At 43.4% G+C, this 18,519-nt stretch overlaps 4 protein-coding genes across 18 annotated transcripts in view; 3 read left to right on the plus strand and 1 right to left on the minus strand.

The window, feature by feature from the left end:
- Positions 1 to 6: 6 nt before the first annotated feature.
- Positions 7 to 5,322, plus strand: pdp2 (putative pyruvate dehydrogenase phosphatase isoenzyme 2). Its single transcript, XM_086208824.1, has 9 exons — positions 7 to 110; positions 371 to 479; positions 581 to 790; positions 1,631 to 1,750; positions 1,835 to 2,121; positions 2,600 to 2,705; positions 2,778 to 3,014; positions 3,092 to 3,391; positions 4,154 to 5,322. The coding sequence occupies exons 2-9, from the start codon at positions 405 to 407 to the stop codon at positions 4,427 to 4,429; spliced, it is 1,611 nt and encodes a 536-aa protein (XP_086064950.1). The 5' UTR covers positions 7 to 110; positions 371 to 404; the 3' UTR covers positions 4,430 to 5,322.
- Positions 5,323 to 5,428: 106 nt separating this feature from the next.
- LOC147258791 (B-cadherin) lies at positions 5,429 to 10,471 on the plus strand. 2 transcript variants are annotated; one of them, XM_086208822.1, is made up of 15 exons: positions 5,430 to 5,911; positions 6,108 to 6,185; positions 6,280 to 6,405; positions 6,501 to 6,656; positions 6,755 to 6,896; positions 7,157 to 7,329; positions 7,411 to 7,539; positions 7,622 to 7,807; positions 7,894 to 8,138; positions 8,733 to 8,875; positions 8,961 to 9,185; positions 9,271 to 9,495; positions 9,597 to 9,727; positions 10,005 to 10,145; positions 10,220 to 10,471. In XM_086208822.1, the coding sequence occupies exons 1-15, from the start codon at positions 5,876 to 5,878 to the stop codon at positions 10,469 to 10,471; spliced, it is 2,388 nt and encodes a 795-aa protein (XP_086064948.1). In that variant the 5' UTR covers positions 5,430 to 5,875. The 2 variants fall into 2 exon arrangements, with proteins under 2 accessions (XP_086064949.1, XP_086064948.1); XM_086208823.1 differs by lacking the exon at positions 10,220 to 10,471 and having other exon boundaries at positions 5,429 to 5,911; positions 9,597 to 9,668; positions 10,005 to 10,131.
- A 1,238-nt stretch (positions 10,472 to 11,709) lies between these two features.
- Positions 11,710 to 14,076, plus strand: tmem253 (transmembrane protein 253). 3 transcript variants are annotated; one of them, XM_086208825.1, is made up of 8 exons: positions 11,710 to 11,799; positions 11,908 to 11,953; positions 12,048 to 12,227; positions 12,315 to 12,425; positions 12,498 to 12,554; positions 12,638 to 12,748; positions 12,993 to 13,139; positions 13,341 to 14,074. In XM_086208825.1, exons 3-8 carry the CDS (start codon positions 12,048 to 12,050, stop codon positions 13,392 to 13,394), a joined length of 660 nt encoding a protein of 219 aa, XP_086064951.1. In that variant the 5' UTR covers positions 11,710 to 11,799; positions 11,908 to 11,953; the 3' UTR covers positions 13,395 to 14,074. The 3 variants fall into 3 exon arrangements, with proteins under 3 accessions (XP_086064951.1, XP_086064952.1, XP_086064953.1); XM_086208826.1 differs by lacking the exon at positions 11,710 to 11,799 and having other exon boundaries at positions 11,806 to 11,953; positions 12,048 to 12,200; positions 13,341 to 14,076; XM_086208827.1 differs by lacking the exons at positions 11,710 to 11,799; positions 12,315 to 12,425 and having other exon boundaries at positions 11,806 to 11,953; positions 13,341 to 14,075.
- Positions 14,077 to 15,174: 1,098 nt separating this feature from the next.
- frmd4a (FERM domain containing 4A) overlaps positions 15,175 to 18,519 on the minus strand; it is a 108,455-nt gene continuing 105,110 nt past the window's right edge. For all 12 annotated transcript variants that reach the window (XM_086208835.1, XM_086208836.1, XM_086208834.1 and 9 more), the window contains one exon: positions 15,175 to 18,511. In XM_086208835.1, the coding sequence (XP_086064961.1) occupies positions 18,409 to 18,511 (103 nt within the window). In that variant the 3' untranslated portion in view covers positions 15,175 to 18,408. The remainder of the gene's footprint in view (positions 18,512 to 18,519) is intronic.

Below are 18,519 nucleotides of genomic sequence, written 5' to 3' on the forward strand. Positions count from 1 at the left end.
CCACAGTGTGACAGACCCTGAACGCGACTGACGTCACTTATCGGCAGGTCAAGTGATGCATCAGGCAGTTTGTTGCCAATCTACGTAGATCCACTGGAAATTTAACCAAGGTCAGATTGCTTTCGTGTCGTTTTTTATCATCAGTCAGGGTGTAAACATAAAGGTTAAGGAAAGGTCTCGGAATAACGTTAGACGCGGGATGATAACACTCACCGGTTTGCAAACTCACGTCGTAGCTAGTGCTCGCTAACGTTAGCCACCGGGTATCTAGCCTATGATTGTGCGTTTGCTGTGGTTTTCTCTGAGTTATGAAGCGGACTTTCACGCACAACCGTGTCCTCATTCATTTATTTTTTCGCCCTATACACAGAAGGAAGCATAACAACAAAACGTTCACGCCAGAAATGCCTGGGCGTGTGTACGCCAGTATCCTTCAACGAGCTTCAAGCTACACTCTCTCCTCTTGTGCCCCCCTACAGGTTTGATAATTTTCTCATAATCTCAACATTGTGTTTTGCATTCTGAATATTTTTCCTGAACAAAAAAAGTTAACCCCTTTTCAACTATTTTTCCGTCTCAGTATTTCCATCTTCTTGCGGTCCCTCCCTCCCAATTGAGGCCAGTCCAGGCTCGTCGCCTATCATCCGGGGGTACCTACAAACCAGACCAGTGGCTCTGCAGACGTCAAGGGTCAGGAGCTCAGGGTGAGCGGCACCTGTCGACTCGCCAGGATCTAGACTTCCACCTCAACCAAGTTCAGATCAACAGCATTCTGCGTTCTAATGAGCAGGTACTAGATGACACAGGTTACATTTGCATTACCTGTCAAGGTTGTGTTTAGGTCACAGCATTTATATAAAGTACAAGCATGGTTTTTAAAACAGACATATGGGTGTTCATGTAGATAAACTTAACTAATATTTGTAACCCTGCACAGATACATGTTGTTTTTTGCTTTAAAGTGTTTAGCAGTAGCCCTGAAATAATAATCATGTAAATAGTCATGTAAATACTCACAGAATTCAGAAAATGACAGCTACATCATTTAAGCTTGAAGCTAATGGAGACTGACAAGTAACAACAGCAAAACAGTCCAAAACCTCAGTTTACCAACTGTCAAACACATTGTACAATATAATCCAAGTTGCACAATAATCTTCAAATAAACAAAATTGTGTGTGTGTGTGTGTGTGTGAGAGAGAGAGAGAGAGAGAGAGAGAGAACACAAGTTCAAGTGAACATGTCTACTGGTTATGTTCTATTTTGTTTGTTTTTATCTTCACGAAACTGTAGAAAACTGAGCATGTGGCTCATATTAGGGAAACTTGGATTATATTAGACTTTGTGTTTGAGAGTTTGTGAACAGATGTTTAGGACAGTTTTGCTGTTGCTTGTTGTCAAGGCCCCTTTACCATCAAGCTACTAATATTTTGCTGGCCTGCTCTGACTTCTGGAGTCACCTTTGTCACCATCTTTGTGAGATCGAGACAACTCTTTGGGAGTACTTGCATTGGAAATTCCACTTTTTTGTGAAGTAATTCTTTTAGACCAGGTGATGTTGACGGTCTGTGTATACCCCACAGCACCACCGCTGGATAATACAACTTAATGTTTCACATCTGTTTCATAGACTGTCAATGTGCCTGAGTTTGATGGAAGAGGACTCAGTTCTGTGAAAAAGTTTGAGAGCAACCAGCTTGCTGCCAACACACCCAATGAGGATCGGCGTAGTGCAGCCACCTGTGTACAAGTATGTATCCTCTCCTCTTTACCAGCTCGCTACTCGCGCTCCCATTTCTGAAACATTCAGCTCAACTTTCTCTGTCTTCCCCAGGCTAATGGCATGCTCTTCGGCGTGTTTGATGGACATGGGGGCTGGGCGTGTGCCCAGGCTGTCAGTGAGCGGTTGTTGCACTACATAGCGATTGCAATGACGCCCAAGCAGAGCCTGGAGGAGCTGGAGAAGTGTATGGAGCAAGGCAGACCTGTTCCATCCATTTTGCAGTGGTACAAACACCATACAGACTATAATTCTCGCGAATCTGCTTCACTCTACATCGAAAACCTCAGGGTCTTCTGGCAGGAATTACTGGACAGTGAGGAAGACAATGAAGGCATGAGGTATGAACACAACCGTGCAGACTGAACTAAGATCTTTGTGAATCTGAGAGTTGACTTTCCTGTTCCTAGTGTCCCCTCTGGTTCACATACATTTTTTTTTCTGTTTGGATGAAAATAAAAGCAGAAGTCTGTGCACATGTATAGCAGATTTTCATCAGTAAAGGTTGACTTTGCTCCGGATGTCACATTTATGGAAGCCTGTGGGGTTCATTTTTTTTAACTTAAACTCAACTTTATTACTGCATAGAACATGGGACAAGAAATGCGACAATAAATCAATACGCCAAGAGACAGAATATTAATCAACAACTTTTGATGTTCAGTTTGTCCTTTCAGTCATTTCAAGTAAGAATATTAAAGACTTGCTGGTTCAAGATTTGATTCCTTTGTCATTTATGACAGAAGATTAAAAAAAAGATTTGGTATGTGGACAAGTTAAGCAATCCGTAAACATAAAATATATGTGCTTCCTTTGCAGCATTCCAGATGCCCTTGATTTTGCTTTCAAACGACTGGATACAGACATCTCCCTGGAGGCTCAAGTCCCGCTCTCCAATGACCTGATGAAAAGCATAGCCATCCAGGTAGTCACGTGTTTCTCTGCTGCACTCTCCTTGTCACACTGTGTTGACACACTCTCGTTATTGCCTGTCCAGGTTGCGTTTGCCGGCTGCACCGCCTGCGTGGCTCACGTCGGCACAGACGGGATCCACGTGGCGAACTCCGGTGACTGCCGAGCTGTTTTAGGGGTTCAGGGTGAGGACGGCTCATGGAGTGCTTTACCCCTTTCCAAGGACCATAACTCTCAGAACCAGGCTGAGGTAGAGCGGATCAAAGCCCAGCACCCGCCCTCAGAGAGAGACAAGGTGCTCATTGATGACAGACTTCTAGGGGTGAGTGGCATTTTTGATGTAATTCTCAACAGCCATCAGGTGATAAATTCCCAACAGGAGTCGTATTGTGCCTTCAGGTTTTGATGCCCCTGCGAGCATTTGGTGACGTGAGATTCAAGTGGAGCTATGAACTCCAGCAGAGCATCTTAGCCGGACTGGAATCAGGAGTGGACTTGGACTCTCTCAACCTCTACCACTACACTCCACCCAACTACCTCACTCCACCTTACCTTGATGTGGCCCCAGAGATCACCTATCACAAACTGAGACCTCAGGACCGCTTTCTGATCCTTGGCACTGATGGGCTGTGGGACGAGTTAAAGAGTGAGGAGGCTGTACGACTGGTGGGAGAACACTTGAGTGGGATCCACCTACAGGTATGTTGAGTATTGTTTCCTTTGACATTCAATAAAGACCAGTCTAAAATATTCTCCTCTTTTCAAAGGAAGCTGTAACTTTGGGAAATGTGCTTATTTGTCATCTTCTCCAGAGCCAGAAAGAAAGAGAGAAACCCTGTTCTCCTCTGTGTGTGCAGTAGGGAGCCGAGTCCCACAGAGACTAACTGACCGCTAGTTAGCTTAGCACAAAGAATGCTAGTGGTTGGAAAGTGTTAGTGTGCTTAAGTCAAATGCCATCAATATTCTTTGTACAAAACACTTTGCTTGCATTAATATAATATTGGTTATCATATAGCATTGACATTTTAGAATCCAACAGTGCTGGACACGTGATATGATGCAGCACCTCTGGAGAAAAAAGGGTTTGTTGACAGCTAGCTCAACCTCTAGTGCTAATCATGGCTAATTTATAAGACAGAATGAGAATGATTACTTCTGAACAAACCAAGATCCTGATCCTGGTCCCAATCTAGTTGGAGCAGAATATAAAGTGGAGGATATGGCTGTGCAATCCAGACAAGGCTTTGCTAACACTTCCCATCCACTTCTTTTTGTTGTGCTAAGCTAACTAACAGTCAGCTGGTGTCTATGGGTCAGCACACACAGAGGAGAAGGTGTTTGTCTTGCCTGGCTCTGGGAGGATGGCAATTTCCCAGAAATTTGGTGTTACATTTAATCTTGTAACTGTTGCTAATTAACTGCTTCTGTCTTGATGTCATATTTTTCTAATCTTAATCCCAGGCTCCAGTATCACAGTCTGAGAGGCAAATGAAATTGGGTCAGATGCATGAACTCTTGCTGAAGCGCCAGGCCCGTGCTTTGCCTGCTCTCGACACCAACGCTGCCACCCATCTCATCAGACGCGCTCTTGGCACCAGTGAGTATGGAGAACTGTGCCAGGAGAGGCTGGCGTCCATGCTGGCTCTACCAGAGGACCTGGCTCGCATGTATCGGGATGATATCACAGCTACTGTAGTGTATCTGAACTCAGACCTGGCCAGACCTCGCCGCAGCTAACAGACGGCTCTGTTCCACCATGGTCAATATTTCCGGACTTTTGGGGGGGGGGGGATGTTTGACAGCAACATTTGCAGCTTGTTACAAAGATGTGTCGCGACTCCCATGTGCTGTTGTCTGTCTGGCCACGTCTTCTTGATTGTAGCATTTTTCAGGTCATATATGTGAAATTAGTTGGTATAGTGGTATAGTTCCTGTGTTACATTTCAAAAGGGAGAAATGGCGTCAGAATGATGCATGCGTTCACTTTTTTTGTTTTTTTGTTTTTTTTTTTGCCAGCAATTGTGTTTTGTTCTTCCTCCCAGTTTCCTGCATTTGTAGACAATCCCTCTGACACATTTGGTGTTAAAGTGATCAATGCTAATTTTAATGATGTGTAAATTTGCTGTATTCAATGTGAGATATTTTTAAATTGGCACTCACCTCACTGGAAAAAAAGATTTAATTAAACTATTGAACTTATTGTTATTATTATTATTATTTTTATTACCAAAACAAATGATTGTGTTCACTCCACTGAGGAGCAGATGGGTTTGATTCAGATTGCGTGTCACCGTCACAGTCCAGACTCCCATACGTTTTAAGAGTGGTGCAGATGTGGAATGTCTTTTAAGGACTTTTCACCATTGTGAGAGAAAGGAGGGTTTCTCTTATTTCCTGCCAACGTTTACAGGTTTTATCAGCGTGACTGAAGGCTGGTTCCTCTGAGCTCTGGTAAATCCAGCTTTTAGGATTTTTCTATCATTGAAGGTTGTTTTGCTTGTGTGTCGTACATTTCTTGACGCTCGGATCAAATGATAGACCAGTTCCTGTTTTTTAAGGACAACCGTTAGGACGGGCGGACAGGAATAGAATGCTGCGTGTCGTCTAAAGCTGTGTGGGAGTTTTCAAAATAAACTGCTAACTGTGGAGTGTCATCGGATCCTCAAGTGTTTTGTAAACATGTTCGCACCGACTGCAGAGAAAAAGTTCAAATCTTAATATTCATCTGTATTTCGCATTTCTTTTCAGCCTATTTTAGAGTATTTTTAGGGAGCAGTTCCTATGAAATTAGGTGTGTGATAAAAGAATTACGGGAAGAGCCCTGTTATCAAGAGGTCAGAGTGGAAAAGCAACACCCACATGCATAAACAAATGCAAGTGTCAGCGCCTGAGGTCACCTCTAATGTCTTTGCTGTTCCCATCCTCTCGCTGATAAAATCAAACACCCACTCAGCATTATTAGGAGCCAAGTAGAGCCACGGTTCGTGTAGCTGCAGGCAGTCGGAGAGCCGGGAAAATGACACACGGGTCCACTGACTGAGGAGCTCCGGAGGGGACGAACTCAGCAGAAAATGTTGGTAAATACCACCAAGTTGGCGTCCGGCCATTAAGAAGGAGCAGCAAGTCCAGTTCAGAGGGTCAATCCACAACACAGACCTGGAGGCTTTTCTACTGAGGGAGACGATGAGGAGCAGCTGGACTGGAACGGTGCTCTTTCTGGTGAGTGAGATTTTCTTTTAAACATGTTGGTTAATCACTCCATAGAGAGCTCTTTAATCGCTGGCTGGATATGATTCGTTTGTCTTGGAACATCCGAGAATGTTTTGCATGTGTACATTGGGATTATTCATCTTAATCGCTTGTCACTATGTACAGATTGTTAGTTCTTGTATGACAGCCCATGCTTGACCCTCAGTGTTCAGTCATCGTGGCTGCTGCAGGGATCCAGCCTGGAACCAACTGCTCACATACTGTAACCCCAGCACATCTTGAGGTAAATTTAAAAGCGGTACTGTTGACTTTTTTTTTTTTTAATTTATTTTTCCATGGAAGTCAGTCTCTAACTTCCAGGTGCATCTATCAATCAGAACTCCTACATGGGCCTCCAGCAATTCCATGCTGCCAGGTTGAACCGGGTGAAAAGGGAATGGGTTATTCCTGCTATTAAATTTCCAGAAAACGACAGAGGTCCATATCCTAAATTCATGGTGAAGGTAAATATGGCCGTAATAAACCCTTTCAAGTTTGATGTACTTAAATGAAATATATTTAACTCTTTGAATGACATATTTTCATGACTGGGTTTTAGATTAAATCAAGCAAGGAGGACAAGGTGGCGATAACCTACAAGCTCACTGGACCGGGGGCCGACCAGCCTCCTGAGGGCGTTTTCACTCTTGATAGGAGGTCTGGAGCGTTGTATGTGACCCAGCCACTGGACAGAGAGAGGACAGCCAAATACGGCGTGAGCTAATACACCGAATGCCCAAGACAACAGTGTGTCTGTCCTCCTGCACTATTCATTTGTGTGTGTGTGTGTGTGTGTGTGTGTGTGTGTCACAGCTGTGGGCCCATGCACTAAATAATGGCGTCAAAGCTGAACAACCCATGGAGCTCATTATCGATGTCATTGATCAGAACGACAACAATCCAGAATTCACTCAGAACCCCTTTTATGGCGAAGTGAGCGAAAGTGCAGATGTTGGTGAGAAGACACATCTGTTCAGGCTTCACCTGGAGTCCTCCTGAACTGACTTCTTCTACTATATGTATATCTTTTGAAAACCCCAACAGTGGCTTTGCAGACCTTTTTAAGGTGTTAACTGATGAAGTGCAGTAGTTTTAATGTGCTGCTATGTACAGTATGGCTCAGGACAATTCTGCCAGGTGATGTAATCATGCAAGCTTCCAACTTGATATCTGTTTGAAGTTCACGTCATAGTTGCGGCTTTTTGTCTTGAGCAGGTGATTCTGTCATGACGGTAACAGCGGTGGATAAAGACGACCCTCAAACTAACAACGCAATAATTAGATATCAGGTGAAGAGTCAGATTCCTCAGACGTCTGAAGGAGACATGTTCGCCATAAACCCGGTCAGCGGGACTATCAGCATGATGGCAGGCGGACTGGACAGAGAGGTAGAATAATGACGCCATGTAAACACTCTTCGCGCGTGATCTGCCTGTGTCTACACACCAACTCTCACTTCCATGTATCAGACTCACCCGGAGTACAGGCTGATCATAGTGGCCGCTGATATGGAGGGAGACGGGCTCACCGCCACATGTACCGCTGTCATTACAGTCACCGACAGCAACGATAACGCTCCGCAATTCTCCGTCAAGTCTGTGAGTTGGTTGTGTTCAAATCTAACAGAGTATCTCAAGCTGGAGCAATGTTTTAGTAGGTTCTTGCTTCTTTTTATCTCAGATATCTGCATCTGTTCCTGAGAATGAGGTTGGAGTGGAGGTGGTGAGGCTGAAGGTCACTGACGCAGATGAGTCAGGCTCTCCAAACGCCAACACCAAATACGCCATAATCCAAGGCAACGATGCGGGACAGTTCTCCATCGCAGCAGGACCCAGTAAAATGGAGGGGATAATCACCACAGCCAAGGTTGAGATGCACCGATCCACCCTCATCAAGAAGAATTTCCCTCAGCTCGCTACGTCATTCGCCTTCTGTTTCCCTTCTCCACCCAGGAGACAGATTTCGAGAGCATTCCTGTCTTTACTCTGCTGGTGGTGGTGACGAACGAGGTGCCATTTTCCGGCCCCTTGTCTACGTCTACGTGCACAGTCACGGTCTCAGTCGTAGACAAGAACGAGCCTCCCGATTTCAACCCAGCAGAAATCCATAAGGTGATCTCAGAAGGTGCAGCCGTGGGAAGTTCCGTGGTGGATGTCAGAGCAACAGATCCAGACACGGCGAGGAACCAGACTGTTAGGTAGAGGATTCTGAATTCTGCAAAAGTTCCCATCTAAGTCCTCGGGATCTGATTTTTTTTCTTCTTTTTTTTGCACGATAACTTTAGCAAATTTAATGTAACCCTGCAAAAACTTTACTTCATACAGTAAATAATTGCTCTTATACGTAGGGATGGGGTCAAAAATTTCAAGTGTTCTTTCCAGCATTTCTAAGTCCACAAACCTCATAACTTCAAGACTCATAGCCACATATTTTTTATAGGTGGAAAAAAAAAAGTTTTTTTAAACACCGCAAACAAATTAATTTTAAATCACTGCAGGTGTCACCATCTCAGGCTTAAATATCATTTTTGATCGGCACGTTTTTTTTTCCCGTAATCATCTTTGAGCATCAATTTCATCAAACCAGTTTAATGTTAGGGACTTGAATCTCTTATATTTTCTCATAATCCATTAGAAAATTTCAAGAACCTAACATTTACCTTCATTTTTATACCATGCTAGCATAACAGTGAGTCTCCACCATCATTTTTCCCATTTTTCAGTGCAGTACATGTTAGTACTTGTACACTATTGTGTACGAGTTGGGATCAGGTTGGTTCTCTTGTCTGCAGATATGAAATACAGAATGACACTGCCAGGTGGCTGAGTATTGATCAACGCTCAGGAGCCATCAGAGTCAGAACCAGCATGGACAGAGAGTCGCACAGTGTCAGAGACAGCAAATACACAGTCCTGGTTTTGGCCTACGACGATGGTAAACGTCATGTTTTAGAATCATCGATATCGTTCTCACACCTTTGCCACTGGTTCGAACCCTTGTTGTGTCTCCATGCTTCTAGATTCTGTCCCAGCTACAGGGACTGGCACGCTGGTTGTGAGTTTACTCGATGTTAATGACAATCGTCCCGTGATTAAGCAAAGGAAAGTTAGTCTGTGTAACAGTGAGCCTTCTCCTGCCCTGCTGGATATAGTGGACCTGGACGGACCGGGTCACGCTGGGCCGTTTACTGTGGAGCTTCTAGGAGAGCAGAGGATTAACTGGACTGTCGGCGTCAATTCAACAAGTAGGTGTGCTTACTTCTACACAGTCATGCAGAACATAGACAAGACCTGGATAAATACCTTTTCCATTGGTTCCTTCCTTTGTAGGCAATGTGGCTGCCCTGGCTCCCAAACGGGAGCTTTCTCCTGGAGATTATAATGTGCTGATGCGTATTTATGACGTTGACATGCTCTACCAAGACAGCACACTGGACGTGGAGGTATGCCAGTGTCGAGGGGCCGTCTCCAGCTGCTTCATCCCACATTCAGTTCCTCGTCTACATATTCCATCTCTGACAACCACAGTGCTGGGAACAGTTCTTGTAGCTCTGAGTATGTCGCTAGCTTTTTTTGTTTTGAATGCAATCAATCATGCTTTTGTTTGTGGTTCGTGCGTTCTATCTTAAGTTGCTTCTCTTTTCTGGTGACCGCAGTTCTGCTCCTGCTGCTGCTGCTGTTTCTGAGAAGGAAGTGGAGGTTGAAGAAAGATGTTCCTCTTCTTGAAGGTGCACCTAGAGACAACATCTTCTACTACGATGAGGAGGGAGGAGGTGAAGAAGACCAGGTAGAAGCAAGAGGGAGGGAGGAAGAGACATCTGGATTTTTATTGTTGCTTCAGTTACTGGCTGGAATTAGTGATACTGAAGCTAAGTGATTCAGTATTAGAGGTGAAGTCGAAAGCAAATCAAAAAAGAGGAAGGCGATAATGAATCTGGTTAAAGTGAGACCAAAAAAATAAATTAAAACCCAGAGTCAAGTTGAAAGAGGAACTGCATGCTGCTCTGTGTGTCATAGTTTTTTGGCGAGCGCATGAAAAAGTATCAATACTTCTTTTGTGGCAGGAGTATGACCTGAGCCACCTCCACCGAGGCCTGGATAACCGTCCTCTGGTCTTCTGCACTGATGTCGTTCCTGCTGAATCCCGTCCAACCTACTGCCGGCAGCCCAAAGCTAATGAAGACATCAGCAAGTTCCTTGAGGAGGTTAGTGGTGTGTGTTTTTGAGCTTGTGAGCGAGTGTTAGTGTGTCATTCAAATCACACTGATTTCCCCTCCAGAACCTGCATGTTGCAGACCACGACCCCACAGCTCCTCCTTACGACTCGCTCCTGGTGTTTGATTATGAGGGCGCTGGTTCTGAGGCGGATTCTCTCAGTTCTGTCAATTCTTCCGACTCAGATGAGGAGCAGGATTTTCAGAGCTTGAACCACTGGGGGCCACGTTTCAGCAGGCTGGCTGACCTGTACACCAGGGGGACAGATGAGCACGATGACACAGAAACGCTCCCAGGAAAAACTGAATGGGTCTGACTTTTATTTATAGCATCAACAAATTTGTGCTCATCTGGCCATCAGCCCCCCCAGGGCCGTGTGACCTCTTTCTGCAGTGTGTTGTGGTTTAGCTTAGTAATATGCATGTTCTCCTCATGCCTCCATCTTCGTTTTCTTGATCTGGCTCCTTTTTAGCATTCGATTGCTGCTTGAATCTGTGAGTAAACAATAATTTTACAAGAAAAATTAGATTTGATTGTCTTCTCTTTTTTTTCAATTGATTCATTCAGAGAAATTTTAAAAGACTTGAATAAATTTGCAAGCAGAATGTTGTTGTTTTTTAAAACACGAGTCAAAATTCTAAATGTGTGTTCCACAGGCTGATTAAAAAGTGCTAAGTTTCTGTGCTGTTATTGCTCTGCTTCGGGGGGCCTGTTGAGTAGCTCAAACATATAGTTACAATTGCCAACATCTGACAGCGTGACAGTAAACATCTGGAAACAACTGGACTGTTATTACTTGACCCAGTCTACACGAATAACCTTGGCGAACGCGTTACTTTTTGAGTTCCTCAAGGCTCCATTGTGGTTCCTATGCTTTTTATAATGTGACATAAATATACAACAATACGATGCATGCTTTTTTAACAAACATTATCATCTTGGCAATATTTTCATAATATTTTATCGTCTCATATCACACATAATTTTTGTTTTTACCTTTCCTTTCATCCTGTCTCATGTTTTTTCACATTTCTTTTAGTTTTTACCGTGTGTTTTTCGTTTATGGTATTATAAGTATTGTATATCTACAGATGAAAAAAGATGCTGATTACCGTTTCTTTAAACATGAAACATGAAAAGTCTTGGGACTTTTAACGTCCTGGTTGTAACATGTCTTTGCTGTTTTATAATAAATTAACCAGAAATACAGACTTGATCGATGAGTTTAGACTCTTTTGAGCCATCCTCTAAATGTTAACTGCTTCTATACAAGGTATCATTTTCTTACTGTGTCGTTTAATTTCATTTTATTTTATTATATTGGCTGTCACGGCATGTTTCCATTTGAAAACTCAGAGGTGTTTCTCTTATTCTTCCATAAACTACTCCTTTACCCCCTGTAAAAAAAAAAAAAAAAAAAAAAAAGGACGGATCAGGATGTAGAATGTAATATGTAGGTGTTTGATTTTAGGTGGTGTTAGTGAGTCGGAACAATGGCATTCAACCAGTAAACATAATTCAAAATGAAACCAATCCTCTGGAACTGCACGTGGACTGTGAGCAAGCCCATAAAACTCTTCAGAGATGAGTAATGAGATCCCTGAATCACTGCGGACTTCGACCCTTTGCTATCAACTAACTCAGGTGAACTTTGACCTTCTGGATTTACAGCATTGAGGATTGACAGCAGCTGTGAGAAAACTGGAATCTCTCCGTCAATGTGTTTCCTAACGTTTCTTCTTTGTTGACAAGAGGGCCAGTTGGTGAACAAGCCGACACTCCGCAACCCTCGAGGAAGGTAAGAAACAAACTGAAAAAGTGTGAGATCAGATAGAGAATCGTCTTTTATTGGAAGGATGGTTTCAGTTTTGTTTTTTTTTCTTTCACGACAGATGACGGAGAACATGTTTCAGGAGGGGCTCTACCAGGTTTACGTTAAGGAGACACCCCCAACCCGCCCAGTAACCCAGGCCCGCCCAGTGACACTGGTCAGCAATCATGAGGAGCTAGGCAATGTCAGGATCCATCGCTGGTTCCGTACTGTGGTCAGCACCAGACTTGTAGTCTCAGGGGTGAGATGCTTCTTTGTTGTGTTTGCCAGTGTGTTTAAAAAAAAAACCAACCCTCTACCTGGTGTGTCACTGTCTGCCTCTCCTCAGGTGGTGCAGATCCTCAGTGCCTTTGCTTGCATACTAACCACAATCACACATGCGTGTGTAAGCTACAAGTGCTCTGTTTCCATGGCAACACCTGTGTGGTCAAGCTTATGTGTGAGTGCGCATCCTCTTCAGCATAGTGACGGGTCAAATGTGTCAGATAATCAACAGTTTGTGTTGTTATAGTACATCGCTGCTGGGTGTCTGGCACTGGGGGTGCAGAGGAGAGCTAATAAGCTAAAGGTAAGAACAGTATTTAACCATTTATTTAGGAACTTGTGCACTTGTATCATTGACTGCGAAGCTTCTATACTGATTCTGAACAGGTAATCTTTCTGATGGGTCTGAACCTCCTCAGCCTACTGTTGGGATTCTCTGCTCTTCTGGCCTACACCCTCAGGTTGGAACAGCAAGCTCCCCTGAACACGAGCCAACAGGTAGAGCCTACTAGTGCTACTAACCAGGAAAGATAAGTGATACCTAAACAGGCTCACAGGAAGAAATTGTATATGAAGGTCACAAGCATGTTCAAGGTTATACAAGTTCACACATACATTTGTTAATCTGTTACGTGTAGATTCTATAAAGTCTATTATAATCCATGAAGTAAACGTAGGGTGCAGCTTCTAGCTGAATGTGTGTTGCTGTGTATCCTCATCCTCTCTGACCTCTTGTCACTAGCGTGCTGGTTCATATGTTGCAAAGGGAAGCTCCATAGCATTCACTGCACAGTGTTTAGTGCTGTCAGTCTACATGCTCTTCCTGTCCTGGAGAGGCCTGCGTCGCTACAGTCCTCCTCGTATCCCAGCGTACAGCCGCATCGCGCAGGTAAACGCAACAGAGGGACATGCGTGTTAGTTTTTGATGTCCTGGCCAGTCTGAAAGAGAACTGGTTTAGTAAGGAGCACAGTTTATTGTCAAATGATTTAAGGTGATGGATGTTGAAACGTTTTGTGGGGTGTTTTACAAAAAAATAAAAAAAAGACTCAGAACATTTAATAATGTTTTCTGGCTCTGCTTATGGAACAGGACCCAGATGAAAGCAGCGGGCCTTTACTGGAAGAGGAGGACTTAAATTTGTGACCCTCATCGAGCTGAAACCTGTTTTTCGATTCACTGTAACTGTTCCACACGCATAAAGAAAGAAAGGATGTACATGAATATCCTTCACTGAGGTGCAGCCATTCAAAAATATTTAGCACACAATTCATTTGTAAACCATTGACTGTTGTTGACCAAATCAAATCTCCTGCAGGACTGGGCTTTTAATAACTTGTAATTTATATAATCTATGCTGTGTTCATGAGGTTTCTTAATCCGTTTTTTTTTGTTTATATAGGATGCATATTTGTTCGTATTTTACTTCCAACGCTATTTTCAGTATCATTCATTCCACTCAAATATGATGACAGACGTGCTAAAGTAACACAGTTTCACTTGTCCTTTGTGAGAAACAACTTTCACAAACATCAGCGAGCTCCGATCAAAACAAAACATCTTTGCTCGACTGTTTTCCCGTTGTACTTATTGGTGGTCAACAGTAGAGGGCAGCATCGCAGCTGGTTTCTTGTGTTCAAGTCACAACGTATAAATGGGATACAAATTTGGAATAAAAAAACAATTTAGATCTTTTTGTGCTTTTGTTTTTTGTTTATAACTCTTTCTGCAGATACACTCCATACTTGGTAATGTAACGTTTACCAGCCGCTGCAATGGTTTTTCTGACTGACTCTTTGTGCCTTTAGCGTGTCTAAACCTGCAGATCATGCAGAACATGACAATAATTTTAATAAAACCACAGAAACATATTTGCAGCATTTTCTTAATGGTGTTTAGTGATTGTAGTTTCTCAAAAGAGTTCTTTCTTTTTTCTTCTCTTTTTGAGCCTTCACTCAGTTCATAGGTCCCAAATTACAGTACTTGCCCTTGGTGACCCCATTTGTAAAGGTTGGAGAATGTATTGCACCCTCTGAAAGTCAATGGACATTATTTCCTTAACCTTCCAAACAAGTCATTTCCCTGAAATTGCATTGAAATGGACCGAACGGAATATTGAAAGCGTGTCTTCACTGTCCAAGTGTGTAGACTGAGTGCATAAGCAGCAAAGATGTGGTGTGTAGGATTTCATCAAGACTGTACAACACCCCCCCCCCCACACACACACACACACTCATAGCAGACTTGTGCAAATGAAAAGAAAAAAAAAAAAAGAATCACAGAGGAGCTAGTTTCTCACGCCATGTCTGGCTAACAGCTTCCAGCTGTTGCCTGGTTGGGCGAGCTGCTATGGGAACGCAGCGAGTACAAAGAGAAACATGGGATTCATTAGTAAATGGACACGGAGGAAGAAGAAGAAAAGAAAGCAGGATGACAGAGCTGGGCGTCCTCACAGACACGGACAGCTGAGTCTTGTGGTGGAAGGCACTTTTCTATGTGGCAGAGTAGAACCACTACTGTGTGTGTGTGTGTGTGTGTGTGTGTGTTTGGATGTTTGTGTGTGTGTGGCCGGTACAACTCATGAAGTGTATATGCTAAACTACACACTCCATTTAATCAGATAAGTCTGCGTGGAATGGCTGCAACAGTGGTAAAATCTATGAGTTTCAATGTGCAGCTGTTTAATCTGATTAAGTGCAGCTGGTGGTGAGTAATCTTCGGTGTGTTTGGAGTGCATCTTCCTTATTATTCCACAGGAAATCCTCTTCCTCCTGTCTTTGGGGGGTGGGGTACAGAAGGAAGAGTGTGTCAGAGGAGTGGAAAGTGTTGACAAGTTGGGGGATTCCCTTTGATAGGTGCCATGATTTTAATTCAATTCAATTTGATGAATCTTTAGAAAAACAAATACACCGAGGCACAATCTTGAGAACATTCATCAATAATTTATTTTTCTTAATCTCAAGAACCACCACAGCGTCTCTGAAAAATTCATCATCAGTTTCCAACAACACAGTTTTGAAAAATGTAAAGTTACTATACAAATTTTTAATAGAAAAAAGAATAAATTAACTGTGGAATTCAGTATTTCTCTCTCTTTTTTTTTTAAATCAATTCCACATTTTTCCTACAACACGTTTAATGCATTGTTACAGTTGAACAGAAGTGATAAAATCAGGTTACATGCTCTATTGTCTGGTAGGGGAGTGATCTACTATTAAACTGTCTGTTAAAATAAGCTTCATTTTGCACATCTGGTTTGGAATCTATTGATAACAATGAAAACATGTCTAAATCCTATGTGACGAAGCAGTAACTGGTCATTCTGTAGCACCTGAAAGGGTCGTTACAATGTCAGAAATTAAAAAAACAAAAAACAAAACCCCAACAGAAAACAAATACTGGTTCATATAAAATGGAACTTTGTTAAAACAATGAACGTGAATGTTAAAAACCCCACAAAAGCACAGTGCCCCTCCGTACATAACAGGAAAAGACTGATAAAAGAGTTAGTTCATTACAAAAATCCTCATACATTGGCGATGGGGGGGACACAGAAAATGTGGTGTTTGGAGCCACAGAAGAGGCGGTGCGTGGAGGGGAGGGGGGCGTCACACTTCATCACGTTGGGCTCACAGGTCCGAAATGTCCACAAGGTCAAAAATGAGACTTTTTTTTCTCTTTTACTTGAGGGAAGAAGGTGAACACTACAGAGCAAGACGTGCTAATGTGAGAGAAGTGAGGCTGGACGTCTTCGGGGTCTTTATTTGTCACTGGATCAGCAGAGCATGCACGTCCTTAACCACACAAACTGTGAGGGAAGGCTTGGAGTGAACAGGCGACATGAACTAATTAATGGAAGGACACTGGGGTTTTTTTTTCCGATTCAGTCCTGGTTGAGATGTTTGGGGGGTTGGGGAGGTACAGACTTTTAACACAGTACTATAAGACAATAAGATGTGTCCCACTCATCCTGAACACCAGACACAATGACGCTGCCGGGCTGCTGAATATCCACTTGATGTCTGCAGGGTCTGAGTAAAATCAGCATCTGATGAATTCAGATTTTGTGCAATTATCTAACGGCGGTAACTGCTCCGCATGAATGCTGGTTAGGAGAAAATGAGGGGTTTTGATTGACAGACTGTTAAAACCAGGTGTGCTTCTTGAACCCTGTTCTGATTGGGATGCACGAGAGACAGGGATCCGCTTTGGCCTCGTTCAGACTTCAAGTTAAATCAGATTTGCTTCTTAAATCACATCTTTTTTTGTCTGCACTGGGTTTTTTTTGGGTGCGAACGATGAGCTCAGCCATCAGCAGCACACGACACAGACTTCTTCGATTGGCTCTGACTGTCATCAGACTTCAAACCAGCTTCAAATGTGGTTTGGATCTGATTTGCAAATATTGTATTTCATGTGTTTTTTTTTCTTCTTTTTGCTCTTGCTGGATACACAACAAATCTGATTAGAGCTGACGGTCGGAACAAGGCCTTCCTCAGCTCTGGCTATGGCTTCTCATTATCCACTAGTGTCCGTATATCATAAAAAAAGAGCACTATAATGTGTCACCTTGTCTGTGGTTATCCACTTAAGTATAGCCTATGATTAAAAGATTGAGAGACAAGGTTAATGTTGTGCTTTAAAACCAAACTACTATTTGAGTCATCCTTTTCCTACGATGCCAAATTATAAAAAGTCTTGTCTTATGGCTGCTTGATTATTTAATGGCTGGGGTCTGTAGCTTGAAGAGTCAAATTACAGTCAAGAAAATGTAAAAGCACCAACACGTTTGGCACTGGAAAAAAAAAACACGATAGCACCCGAGTGTTCTGACTGTCAGTGCGCTTCTGAATCAAGAGTTCAGTCACCTTCCAATGCTGGACAGAGAAAACGGGAGATGTCCGACGGTACCACGGAGGGACTCGAGACCAGTAGAGCCACGACCAAAGCAGGAGGACATGAGCTGGAGAACCTCGCTACCCAGCTACAAATACTGCTGATTTTACTTTAAGAGGTGAACATATAAAGAGGCGGAACTCCCAATTCAATAATTCCGCTGTTAATTGTATTCCGCTTCATCCAGACTACCCCCCCCTTGGCACCAGCAATCACAAGCTGTTGTGGACAGAGATATTCAGCACAGACGTGATGTATGATGATGTCACTTAAAAGTAAGCATAGATTAAACCCAATAATCACAACTCGAAATTCTCCCTGTGAATCACATGGCAGGGCCGGGACACGACGCCCGCTCATATTCACTCAGACCAGTTCAGAAGTGTTTGTTATTGCTATAGTCCTCATCGATACCACAGATATGTTCCGCCCCGATGTTGTCATTGCGAATTCAGCCTCATGTAGTTGACTGACGTGTCCATTATTTTTTCTTTTCTTTTTTTTCCTGTGTGTGCAGGGACACCACCCCTGGGACCCTGGTGTGACCAGTCAAAGCGTCTTTGGTTGCGGGTTTAACTGAGAGGAGGAGTTTATCTTCTAAATGTTCAGGTAATCCAGATTCTATGGATAAGTCTGTGTCATCTTCTTTTCGTTATAAATACGCATGGGGGAAAAAAATGAAGAGATGAAACAAACAAAATGGACAGCATGAATGAGAACACTGAAATCCAACACAGTTTTATGGGAATGTTTCTGGGGTTTTTTTCTTAACCGGTGGCTCATATCCAGCAGGTTTCCTCTGATTGGGTGGCAGTGCACTGGAGTCAGTAAGGTTGAGGGGCCAAATATGAGACCTTGGAATGGATGATGTTGGAGCTCAATATCATTCTGTGCTCTCTCTCTCTCTCTCTCCCGCTCGCTCGCTCTCTCTCTCTCCACTGCTCTAATTCCACTGCTCATGTGCTGAGGGAGAGTTAAGAAGGAGCTTCAACAGTTCATCAGCTGAGGTGGCACTTGTTAGTCCGCCCTTGGAAACCAGCCCTGATCAGAGCCCAGCGAGTGTATCCCTGTCCAGCTGAGCTGTGATAGAAGGAGCACAATGATGACGTGGGTGGAGGGAGAGAGGGCAGGAGTGACCAGTCAGGGCAGGGGGTGTTTGTAGGGCCTTCAGGATGAGGTTGTTGGTTGTCGATGTGTAGTAGTGAAGGACAGTGGAGAGGCAGTAGGAGAGGGACTTTTTTTCTGGGCCCTTTTCCGGAAGGTCTCAGACCAGGGTTCCAGGTTTCGCCTTGTCGTGTCCGTACCACTGCACATCTGCCAGGTCTGAACACAAGGGGCTGCTGAGAAAACAGCTGTCACTGAAAGACCTGCAGAA

This window comes from Aulostomus chinensis, chromosome 7 (genome assembly GCF_037954235.1).
Source record: "Aulostomus chinensis isolate RoL2024-O1b breed Wild chromosome 7, RoL_Achi_v1.0, whole genome shotgun sequence".
Classification (NCBI taxonomy): Eukaryota; Metazoa; Chordata; class Actinopteri; order Syngnathiformes; family Aulostomidae; genus Aulostomus; species Aulostomus chinensis.